This window comes from Leiobunum rupestre, chromosome 7 (genome assembly GCF_980474605.1).
Source record: "Leiobunum rupestre chromosome 7, qqLeiRupe1.1.hap1, whole genome shotgun sequence".
NCBI lineage: Eukaryota > Metazoa > Arthropoda > Arachnida > Opiliones > Sclerosomatidae > Leiobunum > Leiobunum rupestre.
Window position 1 is genome coordinate 13,099,593 of NC_143390.1, and position 22,905 is coordinate 13,122,497.

General features: G+C 36.8%; 4 protein-coding genes across 7 annotated transcripts; 3 read left to right on the forward strand and 1 right to left on the reverse strand.

The window, feature by feature from the left end:
- The first annotated feature begins 3 nt into the window (after nt 1–3).
- On the forward strand, nt 4–1,488 carry ATPsynO (ATP synthase subunit O, mitochondrial). The gene is made up of 8 exons (XM_090154887.1): nt 4–119; nt 416–469; nt 531–641; nt 709–781; nt 842–901; nt 966–1,078; nt 1,145–1,231; nt 1,287–1,488. The coding sequence occupies exons 1-8, from the start codon at nt 99–101 to the stop codon at nt 1,398–1,400; spliced, it is 633 nt and encodes a 210-aa protein (XP_090011013.1). The 5' UTR covers nt 4–98; the 3' UTR covers nt 1,401–1,488.
- Nucleotides 1,484–2,050, reverse strand: mRpL14 (mitochondrial ribosomal protein L14). Its single transcript, XM_090154888.1, has one exon. It carries the CDS (start codon nt 1,935–1,937, stop codon nt 1,536–1,538), a length of 402 nt encoding a protein of 133 aa, XP_090011014.1. The 5' UTR covers nt 1,938–2,050; the 3' UTR covers nt 1,484–1,535.
- Nucleotides 2,051–2,110: 60 nt separating this feature from the next.
- Nucleotides 2,111–8,398, forward strand: Tmem63 (transmembrane protein 63). Of its 3 annotated transcripts, none has more exons than XM_090154879.1 (18): nt 2,111–2,221; nt 2,521–2,793; nt 2,971–3,073; nt 3,139–3,176; nt 3,239–3,378; nt 3,450–3,501; nt 3,559–3,670; nt 3,933–4,006; nt 4,072–4,289; nt 4,354–4,474; nt 4,529–4,654; nt 4,731–4,887; nt 4,983–5,233; nt 5,298–5,460; nt 5,859–6,132; nt 6,197–6,309; nt 6,775–6,840; nt 7,340–8,398. In XM_090154879.1, the coding sequence occupies exons 2-18, from the start codon at nt 2,540–2,542 to the stop codon at nt 7,574–7,576; spliced, it is 2,499 nt and encodes an 832-aa protein (XP_090011005.1). In that variant the 5' UTR covers nt 2,111–2,221; nt 2,521–2,539; the 3' UTR covers nt 7,577–8,398. The 3 variants fall into 3 exon arrangements, with proteins under 3 accessions (XP_090011005.1, XP_090011004.1, XP_090011006.1); XM_090154878.1 differs by lacking the exon at nt 2,111–2,221 and adding an exon at nt 2,291–2,377; XM_090154880.1 differs by lacking the exon at nt 2,111–2,221 and adding an exon at nt 2,299–2,318.
- A 2,972-nt stretch (nt 8,399–11,370) lies between these two features.
- Nucleotides 11,371–17,841, forward strand: LOC149934743 (serine/threonine-protein phosphatase 4 regulatory subunit 4-like). 2 transcript variants are annotated; one of them, XM_090153238.1, is made up of 21 exons: nt 11,371–11,435; nt 11,516–11,551; nt 11,666–11,778; nt 11,875–12,101; nt 12,160–12,233; nt 12,291–12,397; nt 12,462–12,569; nt 12,631–12,752; nt 12,820–13,055; nt 13,136–13,216; nt 14,252–14,566; nt 14,631–14,813; nt 14,879–14,984; nt 15,047–15,339; nt 15,411–15,452; nt 15,515–15,643; nt 15,707–15,767; nt 16,962–17,072; nt 17,155–17,254; nt 17,328–17,591; nt 17,663–17,841. In XM_090153238.1, the coding sequence occupies exons 3-21, from the start codon at nt 11,672–11,674 to the stop codon at nt 17,694–17,696; spliced, it is 2,700 nt and encodes an 899-aa protein (XP_090009364.1). In that variant the 5' UTR covers nt 11,371–11,435; nt 11,516–11,551; nt 11,666–11,671; the 3' UTR covers nt 17,697–17,841. The 2 variants fall into 2 exon arrangements, with proteins under 2 accessions (XP_090009364.1, XP_090009365.1); XM_090153239.1 differs by having other exon boundaries at nt 17,666–17,841.
- Nucleotides 17,842–22,905: the final 5,064 nt, after the last annotated feature.

Here is a 22,905-nt window from a genome sequence, read left to right on the forward strand (position 1 = left end):
TGGTTGATTTGGAGCGTCTGCTCGAGAAGCGACCTGATTGACCTTCGAGTCTTTGACCAGTCGTACTCACTTTCCGTCAGTCACTTCTTTACACAAATATGAATTCTTCATTCGTTGCCGTAAGTAGTTGTTGAGGCTTTATTTGAAATTATTGTAGTTTAAAAAATTTAATTTCGTTATAATTAACTACCTAAACGTTGGTTCCTAACCCTTGGCTTTTGCTAGTATTTAGCCAAGGCTTAAATAATTTAATTTTGTATTGATATAATAACGTTTTTGCGGGCGACATTATCTCTACATGTTTTGGTCTAGCTGGCTTATTTACTTGCATTTTAAACCCAAACATGTATAAATATTTTCAGACCCAAAATTAAATGTTTAGAAAGCTCAATTCAATAAGTTTAATGTATACTAGGTGCGATCCTTATCATCTTCGGCCACAAGGCTTGCGACCAATAATCTTGTCAGAGTAAGAGGCATTTCATTATTGGTTTTATATGGGAACTTATTTTAAATGTTCTTAAAAATAGCCACCTATAGCAGTCTTCGGAGTTGAAGGTCGTTATGCAACGGCTCTTTTTTCAGCTGCTTCAAAGGAAAAGAAAATTGACGTTGTTGAAAATGATTTAAAGAAATTGGCGGTATTTTATAGTTTAAATTTTAAGGTTCATTAATTTGTCTACAAATTAATGTATGGGATATCCTCAGAGTCTACTCTCTACAGATGTTAGGCTCCAGGAATTTGTAAGAAACCCGCTGGTTAAAAAATCAATTAAAAAAGGTTTGTGGTTTTGAAATTCCAAAAAATTTGATTTAATGACAAATTATCTTTGAATTATAGAAGTTTTAGAAACTGCTCTTAAGAAACAGAACTTTAGCAATCTTATAGTGAATCTTATTGGTAGGTATGATTTTATTATTAAACTCCACAGAGTATTAAAGCTTGGAAATTTTATTTGGAACAGGATTAATGTCAGAAAATAACCGTATGAAGAATATTAAACCTCTGATCGACATGTACAGTCTTATAATGGCCGCTGTAAGAGGCGAAGTTATTTGTGAAGTAACTACTGCTAAGGTAAAACTTTGGATGATTTTATGTTTCAAGTAATTGTTTAATTAAAGCATTAATTGCTTTCCCTAGCTCTTGGATGCTGCCCAAAATAAGGAATTACAAGATGCTCTTAAAGGATTCGTGAAGAAAGGAGAGACCATCAAAATTCAAACTAAGGCATGAATTTTATAATCTACAAAATTGAATATTTCTAATTCTTTTTCCCTTATAGGTTGATCCATCTATCATTGGTGGAATGGTTGTAAGCATTGGGGAACGCTACGTTGATATGTCAATTGCAACTAAAGTCAAAACCTTCAATAATTTAATTAGAGAAACTGTCTAATTCCATCTTTGAAATTTTTTTTGAAGTATATATTATCAAGTGTATAGCTATGAAAAGAAATAAATTAAAGATAGTAACCAAACTTTAATTTCTAAGTCATTTTTATTGCAACCAAACAATTATAACATCGTAAATTTAAACAAATTTGGTGGCTAGTGCGATGATCTTTGAAAATTCCCCTCTTCCTCTTAATAAGGACGGAATAGGCACTAAAATACGAGTTCCAAGTGGATTTCCAGTATCATCAAGTAGAACTATATTATTAGAGTCAAATTTTGGTACGAAAGAAGCTTGTTTTTGTTTGACACCAACTATGTAGGCTTTCTTCTTTTGACCTTTAATAGCGACTAAAACTTTATCTCCAATGGTACCAACAGAAGATTTTTTGTAGACATGGATACATTTTGGTGGTTTTCCTTCCAGCATAGCTTCCTTTCCTAAAGCACTATTATCAACAACTCGTAAACGGGTCATCTTAATTATGTGCGGGTTAACATTACTAGTGGAGAAGCTTCTTTTCAAAATATTTAGATTCATTTTGCCGTTTTATATTTTAATAGTTGCAGAAATATCCTTTGAGATATCGGAATATCTAACTATAGTTCGTGCTCGAGTCTAGTAAGTTGCCATATTTGATGCTTACAAAGCCAATTTACGAAAGCGACATCTGTTAGAGAAAATTCCAGAAACGCTTAGCAATTTTTTTACATAACGGCGAAATGTCAAATTTTCAGAAAGCCTCGCGTCATTTGGTCCTAAATGCTTAGTATGTATGAAATGAAACAAACGAAAAATTTTATCACTTGAAGATTAGAAGATTGGTAAGATACTTCACTTTCAAGTACTCATATCAATGATTTGATGCGTGAGTCATTAAATGTCAACAATGTTACTGCGCCGCATATGCTAACTCATATTGTAATTAGGCCTTTTAGCCTTTGCGTACTCTATTTAGGGCAACCGGGAACGCGATCAAGGTTGCTTTTCCCCCTTTTCCCCCAAGCTTAATTATTTATGAAGCCAGTCGGCTTAATGAGTAATTAAAGTAGTAGCCCAAATGTGGAACGTGATGAAACCTTGTGATTAAATGTAGTGCTAGACATTTTTTTTTCATTTTCAGATCCAGACGCAGCTTTAGAATGAGTGGCTCGGAATCTGAGCTAGGAGTAACCACCATTCAACCAACTATAAACAACAATTCCTATTACCGGCAATGCTATATTTACTCTATGAAAAAAGATGCATTTATGGTATTTCGTGGCTACGAAGGAGTGCCGGAAAATTTGATCATCAACCTGTGTGGCTTCTTCACCATATTATTCCTTTTTGGAATTTTGAGGAAAAGAGCCTGGAACTATAAAAGATCAGCTTTGGTGCAAAGAAGTGATCCTTCGTTAGTATCTTACTAACTCTCTTAAATAACTTATTGGGAAGATGGACACATGATCTTAAGTACCAACAGAAAAGAACTTATTCTAAAACTTAAGAGCATCATGATGAAATAATAAATTTAATAAAAAAAACTAATCTTGGTTCGGGGTATTTTTAACTGTAATGTTTCTATTTATAGATGGATTCAGCTGTTTTACGGAGAACCTCAGTGTTTTGCAGATACTTCGAGTGATAGTGTGCCGGAAAGTGAAGATATTGGTATGCAGCATAACAATGAGAAGGTACAAAAGTTTTGTTTGTTGGTGGCTTATAAGAATATTTTTAATTAGATTTCTTGGTTATTTAGGGCTGCTGTTCTTGGCTTAAAAGCATTTTCAAAGTCAAGTAAGTATTATATTACTTGGAAATTTAAGTTTTTTTTAAATTTTATTATTTTTCAAATTTAGAGATGCCGAAATTCTCAAACGATGCGGGAAAGACGCGATGCAGTATCTTTCATTTCAACGTCATATCATAATTTACATGGTCATCATCTGTGTATTGTCATTGGTTATTGTACTCCCAGTAAATCTCCATGGAGATCTCGGTAAATAAACTATTCCGTTGGGTAAGAATGCAATTTTAAAATTGATCTAATTAAGATTGCTATTTGTTTAGAACTTGCTGAGAAATTTTTCGGCCGGACCACCCTTAGCAATTTGAATCCATAGTAATTATTTAAATTATTAATATTTATTGATTAGCATTAATACATTATATTTTTCAGTTCAAACCTATTATGGGTTCACGTAGCTTTTGCCTTTTTCTTTTTACCTTTGGGAATTTTCTTTATGCGGCACTTTTCTGCAAATCTTTCAGCGGTTGATCAAGAAGTCAATGTAAGAAATGTGTATATTCTTAAATGGTTAGGCTGGGGATGGTGGGAAATGGTTGTTAGAACAATATACAGATGCAAACATGTTACCCATAGCAGACTTTTATTTTAATTTTATTCTGTATTTTTGTCTTGCACCCATGCTTGGTGTTTTTGGAAAATTACTCCACTGCTACCAACGTTTTGCACCACCCTGTGTCTAACTACTTGTATTTCCCTTTAAATGCCAAAGTAGTGTTTGTAACAAGGTATTCTTATTTTTGTAGGTTAGTCGAACGTTGATGATCTGTAGCATTCCCGAAATTCACTGCACCAAAGCCAATCTTAACCGTCATTTCAGGTAAATATTACAGCTTTTCGAAATCTTTTTTTTTCTCCAAAATTTATTATTATTTTCGTATTCAGGGAAGCTTACCCAGATTGCATCGTTCAAGATGTGCAATTTTCCTATGACGTGAGGCTGCTAACAAAATTAGAAAAACAAAGGAAGAACGCATCTAGAGCCAGAACTTGGTGCGAAACTGTTTACAGTGAGACTGGGGTTCGTCCTCGAATGAGACCATTTATTTGTGGTCGTATGTGCTGCTGCTGCCCGTCTGTCTGCAGAAATGTAGATGCCTTAGGTGCAAACTGATGATTGGTATTTATAAATGAAGAACAGCAATTTCATCAGAGTTGTATTTATAGAATACTATGCGGAGGAAGAACAAGCATTGTCAACGGCATGTGATAGAGAGCGTTCGGTCTCTTTGCAGAAGCCCCTGGGAATGGCGTTTGTCACTTTTCAAACTGAACACATGGCTGACGTGTAGGTATTTATTTATCTTCATTTTGATCGAAGAGTAATCTTCTATGTTTGTAGCGTTTACAAGGACTTTGGAAACCAGTGCCGATGCATCTCAAACCCACCAAGTTCTAGTGTTTCGAGGCAGCTATACCCTCATGACTGGGTAGTCACATATGCCCCAAATCCCCTGGATATACTTTGGTAAAAAATATCCTGAGTTGTGTTCGTTGCAACTAGTCTTATACTTATATGCTCCATAATAATCTTCATTATATAGGAACAACTTGACAGTGAACCGAACAACTCACTGGTTTCGAAGTTTCATTGTCAACTTGCTTCTTTTTCTACTCTTGTTCTTCGTCACTACACCCGTCATCCTGTTTGACAATCTTGATTTGATTCAGTTTATGGAAAAAGCCAAAACGTATTTGCACGTAAGTAACTTCATTTTCAGTATTGGTTTCCTGGGGCATTACAGGTGGAAACAATCATTTTTTAACATGATTATTACTATGACTCCTTTTTACAGAGTTCCATTCTGTCAGGATTCATACCGACTTTTCTTTTGTGGAGTGTTTCGATTCTCCTCCCATTCTTAGTCACTTACTCGGACGAATTTCTCTCCCACTGGACTCGATCGAAATACAACTACTCAATCATGTGCAAAACGTTTACGTTCTTGCTTTTCATGATTGTCATTTTGCCATCCTTGGGCTTGACTAGCGCTAAAGGCCTGGTAGATTGGGCTCTACTGAAACCCAACGAAACCTATCGATGGCAGTGAGTATCTCGGCAAAGAGTCGTTTAAAACGTCTTCTATTTACATCTTTTCTATTCCTTTCAGATGTTTATTTCTCTCTGATAATGGAGCTCTGTTTGTAAAATACGTAAACACAGCTGGATTCGTTGGATGCTCTTTGGAGTTAATCAGGTTTCCAGAACTGTTCATTTATGCCCTCTATCTCTGTTTCTCACGGTCTGAAGCAGAAAATGGAAATGTTCGAAGGGTGAGGATTTCTACTTATAGGTTCCATAATGTCAGGTAGATAGATCACACCAGTGTATAAGCTGCAATCCCCATAAATAGGCATTCAAAAATAAGATATTTTGCCCTTTAATCTGGTTCTAGTTTCCATCTCCATATGAATTCTATAAGACTGTGAATTTGAAATTCTACCTTAAAAACTATTCAAGAATAACGATAATATTTTCTGACATTAGACTAAATACTGTAGCCTTTATATAATAAGTAAGCAAAAGAGGGTAGTAAAAGAAGTTGCAAGATACACCGCATTGATTATTATTAATATAATTAGCATCTTATAACCTGCAGAACATCTACCCAATATTTACGGTTACTTTGATTTTACAACAATATTTATTTAAAATTTAAATTAATTTATAGGCTGTAATGTGGGAATTTGCATTTGGCGTACACTACGCGTGGTATTTACTGGTTTTCGCGTTGACGATGATATATAGTTTATCGTGCCCCTTGATTGTGCCTTTTGGTCTTCTGTACTTGACCTTCAAGCATTGTGTCGATCGTCACAATATCTACTTCGTCTATTCCCCGTCGAAAATCAGTCCCACAATACATGCGACAGCAATCAACATAGTGGTTGTGTCTCTCATACTTCAACAAATGTTCCTTTTCTTCTTTTCGTTCGTCAGAACTGGTATATGTTTTCTATGGTTATACTCTATGAATTATTATTTTAATACCCGCTTTATTTGACTTAGGATGGAGCAACTTGTCCATTGTGTCTTTGACCATATTTGTGGTTACCGTAATGGTGTTCTTTGCCCAAGTTTCACTCAGCATGTTTCAAAACTTCAGTCCTATCATCTATAAGGTATAGTTATTCCTTTTTTTGTGACTGTGTGTGGTTATTCTTTTTTTTTTTTACTTTTTTGGGAGATAATGTACACAAAAAAGTTATTCATAAATGGCACCAGTCTTTGGGAAACTTAAAAAAGTATAACAATTATAAGACATCTTTAAAATGGATTCTTTTATCGGGTTTTCTAGCCAAAAATTTTGTACAACATTACCACAGGCCATGTAAGTTTACCATCGCTAAAACCCGCAAATTTCTGTCTGCCATTTCACCTTACTTTAAAATCATACACAATGCGATTAAGTTGATAAAATACACGAATGATTAATTATCACAAGACATGTATAAACGTATGCAAAGTGCAACAAAAACATCGGAAACTTTACAATCCGCCAAATATCCTGCACTTTCATTGCCAAAGATCTTTTATTGAGCTTAATAATCAGTAACTACCTTTTAATTCTGCCGCTGATATTACAGAGATTTACAAGAAGAATGGAATTAAATGGCAAATCCCAAGATTCATCATCCTTGGCTGATGACAAAGTAATTTTAAGTTTTAGTAGTTTTTGTTTGGTTTAGTGAAATGTTATGGTCGATAATAACTAACCATCCTTCGGGGGGAAGTATCTTACTACATGTTTTCTCCATAACATAAGTCTGACGAGCTGTTACTGCATGACATGTGCATTTGAAGAGATGTCTAAAAAATAGTGGCAATAAATTAAAAAAAATTTAAATGCATGATAACTATTATAAAAATCCCAAATTCATATATTACTACAGAATAGCAGACGCTAGGAGGGTTTGTGTCTTTAAGGCCAACCAAAACTACTACTAGTCATGGTTATGTGTGTCTAAATCCCTTTGCTGGGCCAATTAAAGAACTTAAGTTTTAAAATGGATGTTGCATGTTTTCCATATTGGTGAAGGTACTTCCTCTTAAGAGGGTTTATTACAAACTTATAGAGTTATTTTTATTTGTAAAATATGGCTTTCCCGCTATTTTTTAAATTTCAAGAAAAATTTTATTGTAATTTTTTAGAGTTTCTTACCTGATGTGTTAAAAGTTCACGATGGTGGAATTGGTCCTGGTGGGGTTTCAGATTTCTACGGAGCAGCTGGCCCCCAATTTAATAATAAAGGGCGTCACTATGGCACAAGCGAAGACAGCATTCCTAGCAGCCCAACACGTAATGGCGATCTCATGGGGCAAGAAGAGGAAGAAGTGACTAGAGATAGTCCAGCCAACGAAGGGGATGAAAATTATCAACGTTACTGAGTTTACAACAACTCTTTAATGGTTCATTAAATGGCTAATTGTGATGAAAAAATTTAAGCTAAAAGTTTAATAGAAAAAATATTCGACATGTATAAAGTGTAGCTATACGATTAATTTTCTACTATTGCTATTAGCTTGCGAATTTGTTTGTTCTCAGGTTGTGATAAATCTACCCCACTGGGTTATTTTGTACGAGAGCGATGTTCCGGGTTTGCGGGTGAAGTTTGGAATATAGATCTATCGCTTATTTTCACATGTAGGAATGGTTGTTCCTTAATTATATTCACTCTTTCTTTGTGCTAGACATTTTGGATGTCTTTTGTAGTATGTATATCTCTCTCCATCATTATTGCATTTGTAATATTTTACAATCTGAAATTAATGGTATAATAGTGTTTTAATAATTTCTACCAGCCTAGGCTAAGGGGAACATTTTGAGGGTACTTTTGAATTTGCGTTTTCTCTTAGGAAGCTCTAGCTAATTTACTAGCCCTAGAGTTAAGGTAACTACGAAAACAAAAAAGATTTAGTAATTTATTGAGTAACTTAAACATTCCCAAATTATAAATACCATTTTAACCTCTAAATGTTCGTAATTACGAATACGTTTGCCATGTCTAACTTTAAGAGGAGAAAAAATTGTTTGGAAATTATTTATGAATTTTAGTTAAGTTTTTACTTGTTAAGAGAATATTCGAAGAACAGTGATCTAGTCCTAACTTATTTTTTTTTAAATCATGTATTATATTTTATTTCCTAATGTAAAAATATTGCTCTATTTATTCGTGAAAGCAGCTTTTTAAATAAAAAGGTCACAACAAAACGTTTCTTGTATCATTAAGAGTTTTACTTCATTTTGTCATTTTGACATGTTAATTTGAATGAAGACAAATAGCTCTTTCCTTTTAATGCCGTTTTGCAATTTGGGAGCTGGCTGTAAAGCTAATGTGATAAGAGGTTTAAAAATTCGCTCTTTAGATAGTTTCAGCCATTCATGATTGTGGAGGGTTGGATCACGGTCATGGTTGGATGATTGAATCTTAAGAAAGGCTTTGAAAATTTTATAGGAAAAATAGTAATTTTAGAGGCGAATTATTGGAAAATATAGAACACTAAATAGGAAAATAAAGGACACTAAATAGGAAAAATAATACGGTAATTATCATTGAATTGGGAATAATACTGCTAGAATTACAATTACAATTTCGGTGGCCATGGTTACGCGGGACCTGGAGGGCGATTCTGTAAGAAATTGAATGGGAATTCGATCTCGATACCCTATACCATGTCGAGATCGACTTCGACAATTTGCATTGATTTATGCTTATTCGAAATCTTTACCGAATACCATTCGTCGAGATCTCGAAGTTCGAAATGTAGTTTTCGATCGAAAATTGGATTTCAAATATTTACAGAATAGGCCCCCTGGGGGGCGATTCTGTAAAAAATCGAATGGGAATTCGATCTCGATACCCTATACCATGTCGAAATCGACCACGACAATTTGCATTGATTTATGCTTATTCGAAATCTTTACCGAATACCATTCGTCGAGATCTCGAAGTTCGAAATCTAGTTTTCGATCGAAAATTGGATTTCGAATATTTACAGAATAGGCCCCCTGGTTACCTGGAGGGCTAATAAAGATAAGTGGCGTCGTGAAAACATTTAGGAATTTAAATGTTTATTCGTTATATCATATGTAACATGTTATGTTACACATGGTTATATATATTTTTTTTATTGTTGCATTCTGTAACTTATATTTGATTTAATGTTCTGTATTGTTTTTAAACCGTGCTCCCGTTAATTTGGTGACGCCGCCCCGATTTCAAGGGGTTGTACTTTGTATAGGTTTACCAATAAATCTTAAATCTTAAATTTCAAGATTTTGTTAGAAAGGAGCAGTGTTTTCACTAGATGTTCTATGACACCATATGTAACATAATTACTCATAAGTATGCCTCTGTATAACATTTCCATTGAAAAAAATTCAATGAAACCTTGTTTCACGCGGAACATACATAAGCGGACCCAAAAATGCAAAAATGCTTATAATCCTTGCGCTAGTGAAAAGGTTACCATGGAAATGAAATCATGTGATCGCGAGGCACGAGCTAAACTTGTTTGGTAACACCAGCAAAGATAATTTAAACTCGTACCCTAGATTCGAAATCACTCTCTCGCGCGTTGCCGATAGCGTTTACCCACTTCCCGCCGGAACTCAGAAAAAATTCGCTCCATGGTTTGCGCCTTACCACAACCACGGCCAACTTCGATCACGCGCTATATAGGGCGGCAGCGTGTGATCGAAGTTGGCCGTGCCACAACCGATGGAGCCCGATTTTTCTGAGGTCACGTGCCGGAAAAGGGTAAACGCTTCGTAACAAAACCGTCAATGGGAAAGCTCTCAGTATTCGAATCTAGGGTACGAGTTTAAATTATCTTTGACACCAGGCACGCGCAATTCAAAACGTGCAGTAAAAAAAAATAAAACTAAATGGGAGAAAGCAGAGACATGATTACACCCGAACTCATTAGACTCTCCTTGGTGTCGTCCCGACATGATAATTTCAATTTGAGTCACATGAGTGAGTAGGAACCAAGGTTGGTAAAATACTGCGTATAATAAGGTTAGCTCTTTCGACGCGGTCTGTAGAGCAGCGCTTCAGCCGGTACGTTGGGGGGCTTGGCAACTACCGGCCCACCTTCAGTGACGTCGCTGGTTGACAGGAAACCAGAAACAAGCCGCGGGGAGGGTAGTAGAGCGCGAAGAGAGGAGAGACTAGAGAAATCAGTGGAATCCTAATAAAAGAAACCAGAAAAAATGCGGTATAGAAAATAAATACGTGCGGTCGTTTTCCCTTCAATTTTACACTTGTTTTTGGCACTTTAGAGATATTGTTTTTTGTTATTTAAAAATGAGCACTATAATTAAATATTTAAATTCAAAAAGTATTACTGAGGCCCAAGACAGGAAAAAAGATAAGAAAACTAAAAAAATTAAGCAGTTAAGTTTAAAAAATAAGCTGCCTTTTTGTTCAGTTGACAGATTTAAACGGAACAATATAATCCTTTTTTAATGAATTTCAAAATGTGCCTTTTCAATATTAAAATGTTCCTATTTTTTATTTTATTAAAAGTTTTATTAAAAATATATAGTTCTTTCTTCTGACCACGTCCAACCACAATAATTGAAAAATCCAAAAATAATTCCAACGTATTTATATTCTTTCACATTCTCCCAAGGTTATGCAATTTCACCACATTTTTGCACAGATTTTTTTACCCATGACAGACAAACTACACGGTACTTATAAGACACCCTACTCTCCGTGTCTACGGGATAATCGTCAACCAGCTACGTCACTCGCGCGGTAGAAAGAGAGCTAGCGAGTTTTCTCAAAAGGAACGCCGGGCAAAAACGCGAATGCGCTCCCCTTGAGTAGGAACCAGGGTAACAGCTTAGCATCCATACTGGCAGACCGTGATGTGGATAATGGATTGGAAGCAACTTTAAAATCGTCATTCTTTTTTAATACGTTCTGAACTCTACTTAAAGTTTTTTTTTTCACTTCGCTCTTTTCCTGTGGAATGCTCTTTATTGTGTACGACTTTTACTTGCTCTCCTGGGAACTCTCCCTAGATTTAAGTTTTTCGTTGTTTTATATTTTCTTGTCTTTGTTTTATTCTGTTGCTTGGTTTTCTGTAATTTTAACTTTTAACTTTATTTTTGTCGTTTGGTGTCTAGGGTCTTTGGTTGACACCATGAGCTTATTTTCAAGAAAAATAAGTGAAGCGTCGATTAACAAAGTTATTAATTACTTCGTCATGATCTGATTCTTTTTCTATGGAATCGGTAAGGAAGAAAACCAAACTTACGATTAACTTTTATATTGCATTTATTAATAAATAACCTTTTCAATGAAATTATTTTAGTCTTTGGACTATTATTTACCTTACTCAATAGATCGGGTAAGATAAAGTATTTTTATTATTTTAAGCCTTGATCTGTCCATGGATGGTTTTGAACTAAAAATGGGCCAGGACTAATTATTTTAATAACTTGTTATATTTTATCGAAATCAGCCATAAATGTGGCTTGGAAAATCAGAAAATGAAATTCAGCAATTCTGTGATACCAATCGCTGTCCATCGCCTCCATTAGAAGGTGGAGAATCTCTATGTGACTTTTATGAAAAGTAATTAATTTATTTTATTTATTATCCTAAAGCATAGATTGCTGTTCTTAAAGAGCCCATCAGTTACTCAATACAGTTAACTTCCTTGTTTTTTAGAAATGACCTAGTGGATCAACTTCATTCTCTACAAATCAAAGATGGAAATAGAGACGTTCATGCTATTCCCAACAACTTTCCCTCATCTGCATCATTTCACGGTGGAGAGGGATCAGGCGAAGGAGCCATTTTTTCTTTATTTAGGCCTGGCCAACTCTTAACAGCTAATTCATTCACTCACACATTTCTACAGAGTATTTTATCAAGTGTTGAAAGCAAGGATCCTGGTATGTTAAAAATATCAAACAGTTTTATCCAAAAATTTAATTAATTAAAACATTTTAGTCGTGGCAAGCGCATGGATGGAAACATTGTTAGATGTCATAGATCTACTGCCAAAAGACATTTTGAAGAGAGATGTAATTGATTTCAATAATTTGGTGTAGATGGTTTTTAAATAATTTAATTATTCTTAGATATTAACTTTAGCTGTGAGTAAAGGTCAGCTATCGCAACCACTGTCAGCTCGTCTGCTTTGCTGTAAAATTTTGGGGAAAATTTGTACAAAGTTTGAACCTTACATGTAAGACAGAATTGAATTACTGAATACTGTTTAGTCACTAAACATTCCATTTTTGACCTTGTAGAATTAGAAAAGAAGTAGTTCCTTTAGTTCAAAGTCTTTGTCAAGATACAGAATACGAAGTTAGAGGTGAAATGTGCAGACAGCTAGATGCAGTTGCTCGAGGAATAGGGTATAATTATTGACATTTATTTGTTAATAGTGTGGGTAAAAATTGACGTATGTTTTTTTAGGTTAGAAGCAACTCGTAGTGCAATATTACCTGAGCTAGTAGAGTTAGCGTATGACGAAGAAGAATCAGTGCAATTAGTTAGTGTCGAGACAGTAGTTAGAATGCTCCCTATGCTTGATGATGGTAAATGTTGTATATACATTTCCAACTAAGTTACATTTACTTTCATTAAGGATATTGTTATTTGTAGAAACGTGCAATCAGACAATCATTCCACTCGTGAAGAAGCTATGCAAAACCTTTTTAAGGTCGAAAAGCGTCCCATTGCCCGGAGTAGCCCATCAGCTGGGTCCTTTCTGTTTGGGACTTTCCCCTCGATTAGCCAGCGAACACGGTCACTGGTTTCTTGAAATTTTTAAACTATTTTCTAAAGTGGGGAAAGAAGATTCTAGTTTAGGAGATAGTGCAAATAGCCAGTCCATGGGTGTAAGTTTATTTCTTTTTTTGCGCAGATTCTTAAAAAGTTCATATATATCTCAAGTCCCATTAATAATAAATTTATTAAGATTCCTGATGTTGTGCCTAAAACTGTTTCTTCCGCTGAAAGAGATTCCGCCTGCCGGCAAGCATGCGCCTACAACTTTCCGGTATATATTATAACATGAGTAACATATCAGCCATAACTGTGACACAAAACCAATATCAGTTAAACACAGTTGATCTCTGAGAAATTGTGTAATTGAAAGTTTTGGAACAGAAAAACTTGTTTTCCCTTTTTTGGAAGTACTACCAGTTATTTGATAGTAATAAATACTAGCCAATCCCTGTTTCAAATCAGAAACGAAATGAGTGTTGATAATAGTCCATTTTATGGTGTAATACAGTTTGGCCAAAGTATGAGGAATTTTTAAGCTCTGACTGCTACTTTAAAAGGCTATACCGCATTTGAAAAAGGTTTGGGTGAAAATTACGATTATGGAACAAAATCCCCCCCCCCCCCCCCGGACGAAATTCTCCTGTCAAAATCCCCCCCTCCCCGGACAAAATCCCCCTCTGCCGGACAAAATCCCCCCAAAACTAAGAAAACAATAATACATGAAACCTAACCGTTGCGCGCTCCGCGCGCTAGCCTTGATATAACTACTTCTATATAAAATCGTTTTCCCTATGAGAATTCGAGTATTTTGTCCAGCAACGGGGGGATTTTGTCTCATTACCGAAAATTACCTAGCTCCGCCCAGAGGGGCTGTTCACTCCAAATTTTCCTGTACATCGATTAAGTAATATGCGATTAGGCAAAGATTATGCGGATTACGGGAAGAATACGCGGAGATATTTGTAGACTACATACTCTTTTTCGGGAAGCCTGTACACCGATTACGCGTAGTGATCAGCACCCCGCTTCTCCCCTTTTGTAGATCTTGATCTGGCCAATCATAATTATGGTGGCAGATATTTTTCTGGTGTAGTTACTTAGCAGGACTAGGAACAACTTGAGAAGAGTTATCAATCCTTAGCCACATTAATATTTATGCTTTCATTGGTAAGCCAGTCTTTTTAAAAAAATTCTCATTGGGAGAATGAGAGGTGTCATACTTAAGGATATTATGTTACTTATAATATTTGCTTTATTCCAAAAGGACTTTGATTAACAAAAAAAAAATTTATGTTCTTTTATATAGGCCATGGTATTATTCGCTACTCCAGAATGTTTTAGGGATGAACTATACGATACTTATTTAAGTTTATGCAATGATCCAAACTCTATGGTTCGGAGAACAATCAGCTGTAGTTTTCACGAGATTGCTAAGGTTTTAGATAGTTCCAATGGTGTAAAAAATCAGAGTAGTTCCACGCAAAGTGACTGCCATATTCTTCTTTCTGTACTAAATATTTTAATGAGGGATACCAGAACGGAGGTCATTGAAGGACTTCTTCCGAATTTGACCCAATCATTGGAGATTGTCACTAGAGGTCTGGAACGTAACGGAGGACATGTACGATTAGTGCTTATAATAGAATAAGATTTTTCTTTGTTTAAATTATTTTTGACACATTTAGGAGGCTCAGCTGGCTGACCTTATTCATTCCTTGGTTGTTTGTGAAGTTACCGCTGCTCATGCAAGCAATTGGCGACTGCACGCTGATTTTTTAACGTGTCTTTCCTGTCTCCCAAAATGTCTAAATTCTCAAAAAGTCCAGCCTTCATTTCTTCCACTTTTAATTCATAAAATGCATACTGCCGTGAGTTTTAATATTAATGCTAATGAAAGTTTCTTGAAAAGATTGTAATATGTTCATATTTGTAGCGTCCGTTACCTTGTCGATTAGCAGCTGCGTACAGTCTTCTGGTCTTCCTTAAATATACGCCTGAGAAAAACGGCAGAGATGAAATAATTAAGACTTTACTTAAAGGTAACATTTTTCTCATTTTTCAATTTCATAATTTTATAACAATGTTTTTTTACTTTTGACAGAGTTCTGCTATGGGTCTAGTTGTCATAAGCGCATGCTTTATCTGAGAATGTGTGATTTAGCAATGGACCTCTTTTCTAAACGGTTTTTCAAGGATCATTTCTTCGAGCCTCTGTTGTCTTTAACAGGAGATAAAGTTCCGAATATTAGATTACGACTATGCGCGTGCCTACCCAAACTTAAGTCTCTGCTACTTATGCCAAGAGATTCGGAACTGTTGCAAAAATTAGAATCTTGTGTAAAGAATCTTATGATTGACGAAAATGATAGAGACGTTGCATCAGCAGTAAGAAAAGTTGGTATTTTTCTGTACCATGTTTATTAATTTTTTTTTTGTAAATTGCTTTAAAATAATTTCCCCTCCAGTCAATTCAAGAACTAGATGAAATTGAAGTTGCGTTGGATCCAGTAAGTTATATTTTTTTAAATTTAATCTAAATGAAGAGTTAATATTTCAATATTATTACAAGGTTACGGCACGAAGGTCTTCTTGCAATCTGGATATTGTAGTTGATTTGGAAGACATCCAAAAAGAAGAGGAAGAGAAAAAGCTTTGGTCAAGTGTTGCATCAGAATCGGTTTCACTTTCTTCCAGCATGGTAAATTATTCATTTTAAAATAATGAATTTGGTTTTAGCACTTATGTTGCTGTTTTTTTACAGACTAATCAAGATATTGGAACTCCAAAAATGGTTCCTAAAAGAGCAAAGATTCCCACTAGAAGTAATTCATAAATTCAAAGTGGTAGCACCGAGCTTTTCCATAATATTACCTTTTAAATAATGAGCAAGAATTTTTTTGTGTTGCATTTTATGATTTGCCACGTTGAATAATTTTTTCTCTGCACCTGACAAACGCAGACCCTTAGTTAATAAAATATCAAATACCATAGTGGATAATAAACATAAGTATGTCACTTCCTAATTTTTTAATGATAGTCTGTTTCGCCAATGACAACGCAAACAATTACGTACTGATGGACTGACAACTCTCCGCGAACTGCTCCTAGTTTTTGGACGTGGCCCGGTAAATCGCCGATGGTCCACCGGCAGCCTTTTCAACAGACTCGCCAAAGCCTATTAAAAATTGAAATGTATAAATAACGCTTACTTTTGGAAAATAATGAAAGAAAAAAATAACTATTATAAATACTAGTTCCATTTCAGAAGTTAGTTATTTTGGAATTTCAAACCTAAATGCATGTAAGCTCTTATTTCTCGCCATCAAACTAACCAACTATTTGGCCAATGGAAGAAGTAGGAAGGGATGAGTTTCCTGTTTGGAAACTTCCTACTTCGCAATCACTCCACGACAGACTATCATTAACTGAATTTGTTCTGTGCCATTATTATTATTATTGAACGGGGTGGCTAAACCAAGTACTTTGACCTAAGGTCCATTGTGCATCCCCAGAGCCCTGACTCAAAAAGAGTCCTATTGCCGAGACAAAATAAAGGATGTGCCATACTTATGTTTATTATCCACTTATGCAAATACTTTTAAACGCTTCAAAAATATATTTTTGGTTTTGGTGTCAATCCCATTTGCTATAAAATCAGCACCAGAGTCGCTAGAAGATGTAAAAACAATCTTTTAGTGTTTTCCATTTAACTGCTCGAGACTCTCTCTGAATTAGTTTACGTCAGCATTGACCTAATTGGGCTCTAGAGAAAAAATGTTTTAAAGATTTTGGCTTTATTCCTCAATTTAAAGGGAATATGGGAAAAATTGGCATATAGCGGACCAAGAGAGGTCAATGATGTTACTCAAAACGGCGAAACTCAAACAACTCTGTCATATTTTTTAAAGCAGTTTTCGCTAAAAAGTTTTAATTTTGCTACTGGTTATTGCTTGGTGCTTCCCATTAAATTTGATTAATAGTGATTTCTTCAAAAGTATTAATACTGTAATTTTTAGATCAGAGACCGTTTAGCACCCATTCTTGGGAACGCCCGAAACGTCGTACTGAAGTTGCGGCGGAACCAAACAAAAGCTCCACATTACCAAGTAGAAGGAAAAATTTAACTGGTAAATATTTCTAACATCAGCATTTTTCTTTTAAATTTTTTGGAAAAACTAAGACATGACTCAATTTTAATGAAATATTTAGCTGCAAGGGTAGAGGATCGATCTCAGCGTTCTTTATCACTTTATTTGCCCTCGGGTAGAGCTTCAAATTCCGATCCAAACTTGAAAAAATCTCTAACTCAGTATGTGGCCTGATTATATTTAACAAAAAATACAGTTGAAATAAATTTACCAAGTTTTTGTTTCACTTTTTAGAAGTCCCCAATCGCCTTTATTAAGTAGGATCCCCAGGAGTGTGCCAAATTTTTCTCCAGGAAGCAGTCCAACAGCTAGTCCATATAATACTCGACGCAGAGTGGTTCCACCCTTAACACCCCCAGTTGTTAGATCTCGAATATTAACAAAAAATAATACGACTACTGGTGAAAGAGCGGCGACTGACCTTTCAGGAATTATGACAAGGTCGGCTGAAGTAACTTTACAACAACAGAGTAAAATTCCCATGCCAAAAGGCTTTAGGTTTGTGAAATTTAATAATTGCCATGGAATAATTGAAATGACATTTATCGATACTGAAATATCTAAATTAGCAGGAGACAGTCGTTGATACTCGAAACCTCTTGAGACGAAGATTTTTTCTCCTTTCAAGTTCTTCCAAAAACCAAATAAAATCTTTTTTTACATCTTATGCTAATGTTATTACTTAATTTAAAGGTAATTTATTTTTTGATATGCCCTATGAAAATACCTAATTGTAATCAAAAATAAATCTGTGCCCTATATAAATGATTATCTTGTCCATAAAATAATCTGAAAAGCTAACATTAGCCTTAGTTTTTTTTATTAACTTTACCTAGGTCTGCTGTAGCCCTAACTCTAACAATTTGCACAGACCAGTAAAACCACAGGACATTTCCTGGTTTGTGGCCACTAAGACCCAATGGAATGGAAACTGTTTTCTTTAGAAAAAATTATTTAGACCTTTTCTATTTGCATAGCAGCCAACTGTTTATGCACTTGCTGGCTTTTGGTCTTCTAAGGCAACGATTTGTTTTTAATTTTTTATTCAATGAAATACGTGAGGGCTTTTCGGTTCTGAAAATACTGCAAGCCCTCTGATATCATAATGGGTACGTTCAGTGGTTAAAAATCGTTGCCGAAAAAAACCGATTGCGATTTTTCTGATATCCATCGTGACGTCAGAGTCAATTGTACGGAATTTTGGGGTACGTTCAGCAGCGCTCATCGCACTCACCGATTAGTAATCGCTGACATCAAAAGTAAATAGGGGGAGAAAGTCTATCACTGCCTTCAGATTTTACCTTCCACCATGCTTGACACCCTTTTTGAAGAGCTAGTGATCACGTGATATTTCTAACCAATAAGGATAGCACATTACGCGCGAAGTAGTGCATTTGTGGCATTCCGGTCCGCGCTCAAGATGAAAATTTTGAATTTTATTCCCTGGCAACCATGTCACCGCCTCGCGATTTCAAATAGTCTCTCTGTCAAATGCTGGCCATTATTTCCTTCGATAACGGTTGATTTTAATTAATAATTACTATATCAATTGTAAAATAAACAAAAAAAGCTCGTAGCTATTGCTATTATTTCAGTTAAACTTGCAATTTGTTAGGCCTTAACATCGTAGATTTACCAATTAGTCCCGATCTCTGCTCTTAGATGGCGCCACGCTCCACGATTTAAATGAGCGTTATGCTAGTTATTTATTTCTTTATTACTTTTCAAAAATCGTGTTATTATTTTTAAAATGTCGCATTTTAGTTTCTATCATATATCTACTTTATTTAGGAACTAAATTAACCAAATTATCGAAAGAAAAAGTTTCATATTCACGTATTTTATAGAGAACTATTTTTCATCGTGGCGGAGTACAACCGATACCTTTGTGTCCCTGCAAAAAGGCGAGGGGGAAGTCATTTCCAAAGCCCAAAAATGTTACCCCTCAAATAAGACGTCGTGCGGTTGGACCCAAGTGCCATACTTTCTCCCCCTATTTACTTTTGATAAGATGTGATAGCGCACAGCTTTCTCATTGAAACCATGGACTCTATTATGAGTCCATGTTGAAACCAAGTCCAACCATGGACTCTATTATAGAGTCCATGGTCCAACGGTTCTCGAGATAGAGTTTGAATGACTTGAGAACATGGTTCAAGGTGACCTGCGCGTGTTATGTGATCTGAAAATATAAAATTACTAAAAAAATAGTTTTGCAATTATTAGCCCTGGATCATTTTTTAGTGGACCAAAAGTTGATAAAGCTAGTATAAAACACCAAGTTTCCGCTTAGCAGACTGAAATACAGCAATTTATGAGCTTCTCGCATTGGCCACTTCGTGGTCTTATATTTGACCAATTAATATAGGGATGTTTTGGTGCTACCAAAGATAACATTACCTTCGTACCCTAGATTCGAATTCAGAGAGCTTTCCCGTTGAGGTTTTTGTGAGGAAGCAATTACCTACTTCCGGCACTTGACCTCCGATAAATCGAGCTCGATTGGTAATTGCTGTATTCAGAGATAATATAAACCTCGTACACGAGGAATTGATCACCACGCATAATCGGTGTACAAGCTTTGACTGAACTAAAAATTGTACGAGTACTCTGTACCCAGAGTTGGGGATAAATGTGAGCGCTCTCTACTGACCTACTCTCCCTCAAGAGGGGAATTGCGAGCAAAAAGAAATACGATTTTTGGTCCCACTCCCGCTCTCTAGGAGGGCTGTAACCAAAGAGTGAATTTCCACCTCTTTCGACGTTTTAACGCTCGCTCGTGAGAGTGAATTTTCCCCTGTTTCGACGCTCTTAGCGATCTCACTCTTTCAAAAGAGGGAATGAAGTGTCCCTCTTTCCCTCTCCCTCCTTCAAAAGAGGGAATGAAGTGTCCCTCTTTCCCTCTCCCTCCTTCAAAAGAGGGAATGAAGTGTCCCTCTTTTCCTCTCCCTCCTTCAAAAGAGGGAATGAAGTGTTCCTCTTTCCCTCTCCCTCTTTCAAACGAGGGAATGAAGTGTCCCTCTTTCCCTCTCCCTCTTTCAAAAGATGTCCCTCTTTCCCTCTCCCTCTTTCAAAAGAGGGAATGAAGTGTCCCTCTTTCCCTCTCCCTCCTTCAAAAGAGGGAATGAAGTGTTCCTATTTCCCTCTCCCTCTTTCAAACGAGGGAATGAAGTGTCCCTCTTTCCCTCTCCCTCTTTCAAAAGATGTCCCTCTTTCCCTCTCCCTCTTTCAAAAGAGGGAATGTAGTGTCCCTCTTTCCCTCTCCCTCCTTCAAAAGAGGGAATGAAGTGTCCCTCTTTCCCTCTCCCTCCTTCAAAAGAGGGAATGAAGTGTCCCTCTTTCCCTCTCCCTCCTTCAAAAGAGGGAATGAAGTGTCCCTCTTTCCCTCTCCCTCCTTCAAAAGAGGGAATGAAGTGTTCCTCTTTCCCTCTCCCTCCTTCAAAAGAGGGAATGAAGTGTCCCTCTTTCCCTCTCCCTCCTTCAAAAGAGGGAATGAAGTGTCCCTCTTTCCCTCTCCCTCTTTCTAAAGAGGGAATGAAGTGTCCCTCTTTCCCTCTCCCTAATTCAAAAGAGGGAATGAAGTGTTCCTCTTTCCCTCTCCCTCTTTCAAACGAGGGAATGAAGTGTCCCTCTTTCCCTCTCCCTCTTTCAAAAGATGTCCCTCTTTCCCTCTCCCTCTTTCAAAAGAGAGAATGAAGTGTCCCTCTTTCCCTCTCCCTCTTTCAAAAGATGTCCCTCTTTCCCTCTCCCTCCTTCAAAAGAGGGAATGAAGTGCCCCTCTTTCCCTCTCCCTCTTTCAAAAGATGTCCCTCTTTCCCTCTCCCTCCTTCAAAAGAGGGAATGAAGTGTCCCTCTTTCCCTCTCCCTCCTTCAAAAGAGGGAATGAAGTGTCCCTCTTTCCCTCTCCCTCCTTCAAAAGAGGGAATGAAGTGTTCCTCTTTCCCTCTCCCTCTTTCAAAAGATGTCCCTCTTTCCCTCTCCCTCCTTCAAAAGAGGGAATGAAGTGTCCCTCTTTCCCTCTCCCTCCTTCAAAAGAGGGAATGAAGTGTCCCTCTTTCCCTCTCCCTCTTTCAAAAGAGAGAATGAAGTGTCCCTCTTTCCCTCTCCCTCCTTCAAAAGAGGGAATGAAGTGTCCCTCTTTCCCTCTCCCTCCTTCAAAAGAGGGAATGAAGTGTTCCTCTTTCCCTCTCCCTCTTTCAAAAGATGTCCCTCTTTCCCTCTCCCTCCTTCAAAAGAGGGAATGAAGTGTCCCTCTTTCCCTCTCCCTCCTTCAAAAGAGGGAATGAAGTGTCCCTCTTTCCCTCTCCCTCTTTCAAAAGAGAGAATGAAGTGTCCCTCTTTCCCTCTCCCTCTTTCAAAAGAGAGAATGAAGTGTCCCTCTTTCCCTCTCCCTCCTTCAAAAGAGGGAATGAAGTGCCCCTCTTTCCCTCTCCCTCTTTCAAAAGATGTCCCTCTTTCCCTCTCCCTCCTTCAAAAGAGGGAATGAAGTGCCCCTCTTTCCCTCTCCCTCTTTCAAAAGATGTCCCTCTTTCCCTCTCCCTCCTTCAAAAGAGGGAATGAAGTGTCCCTCTTTCCCTCTCCCTCCTTCAAAAGAGGGAATGAAGTGTATCTCTTTCCCCTTTCCCTCCTTCAAAAGAGGGAATGAAGTGTCCCTCTTTCCCTCTCCCTCCTTCAAAAGAGGGAATGAAGTGTTCCTCTTTCCCTCTCCCTCCTTCAAAAGAGGGAATGAAGTGTCCCTCTTTCCCTCTCCCTCCTTCAAAAGACGGAATGAAGTGTTCCTCTTTCCCTCTCCCTCTTTCAAACGAGGGAATGAAGTGTCCCTCTTTCCCTCTCCCTCTTTCAAAAGATGTCCCTCTTTCCCTCTCCCTCTTTCAAAAGATGTCCCTCTTTCCCTCTCCCTCTTTCAAAAGAGAGAATGAAGTGTCCCTCTCCCTCCTTCAAAAGAGGGAATGAAGTGACCCTCTTTCCCTCTCCCTCTTTCAAAAGAGGGAATGAAGTGTCCCTCTTTCCCTCTCCCTCCTTCAAAAGAGGGAATGAAGTGACCCTCTTTCCCTCTCCCTCTTTCAAAAGAGAGAATGAAGTGTCCCTCTTTCCCTCTCCCTCCTTCAAAAGAGGGAATGAAGTGACCCTCTTTCCCTCTCCCTCTTTCAAAAGAGGGACCCTCTGGAAACTCTACATTCCCCTCCTATTGCTATTTCAGCGCATGTAGGAAAGCGGGAAATTCGAATTTCAATTGAACTTTTTACAGAACGAAATAAATGCCGTGGATTTCTTTACATGAATATCCAAATCGTTCAAGGTTCCATAAAATTGAGTAAAGTAAAATAATATATATTCTTCATTTTTCTGAAATTTTAAATTATCACCAAATTTCTTCGATTTTATAGGAGCGTAGCTCCCAACTAGCGACTAAAATGGCGCTATGTCTGTAACCCTGTTTCTCAGAAACTACCCCACCTATTGAAATGAAACTTCCCACACATAAAGAACTAAGTAGCGTCCCTGTCGTCACGAAACCCAAATTTATCTAGGAAAACGTGAATTCTCACTGCGAATGATTTATGTTGCGCTCTCAAGAGTAAAGAAAATTGAAGACCTCTTGATTGATCCTCCATTGTTTTTACAATATTTTGTTATAATTAATAATATTAGATAATGCATTTATTTGTTTTTTTTTTGTTATAGGAACTGTGTAAAAAATATACTATCAACACTTTCTCGAATTGACACCATCAAAAACAGACTTTGGAAATAGTTGTAACACTCAACTCCGTATAATGAAATATATTTATACAGGGTGTTACGGATAAGA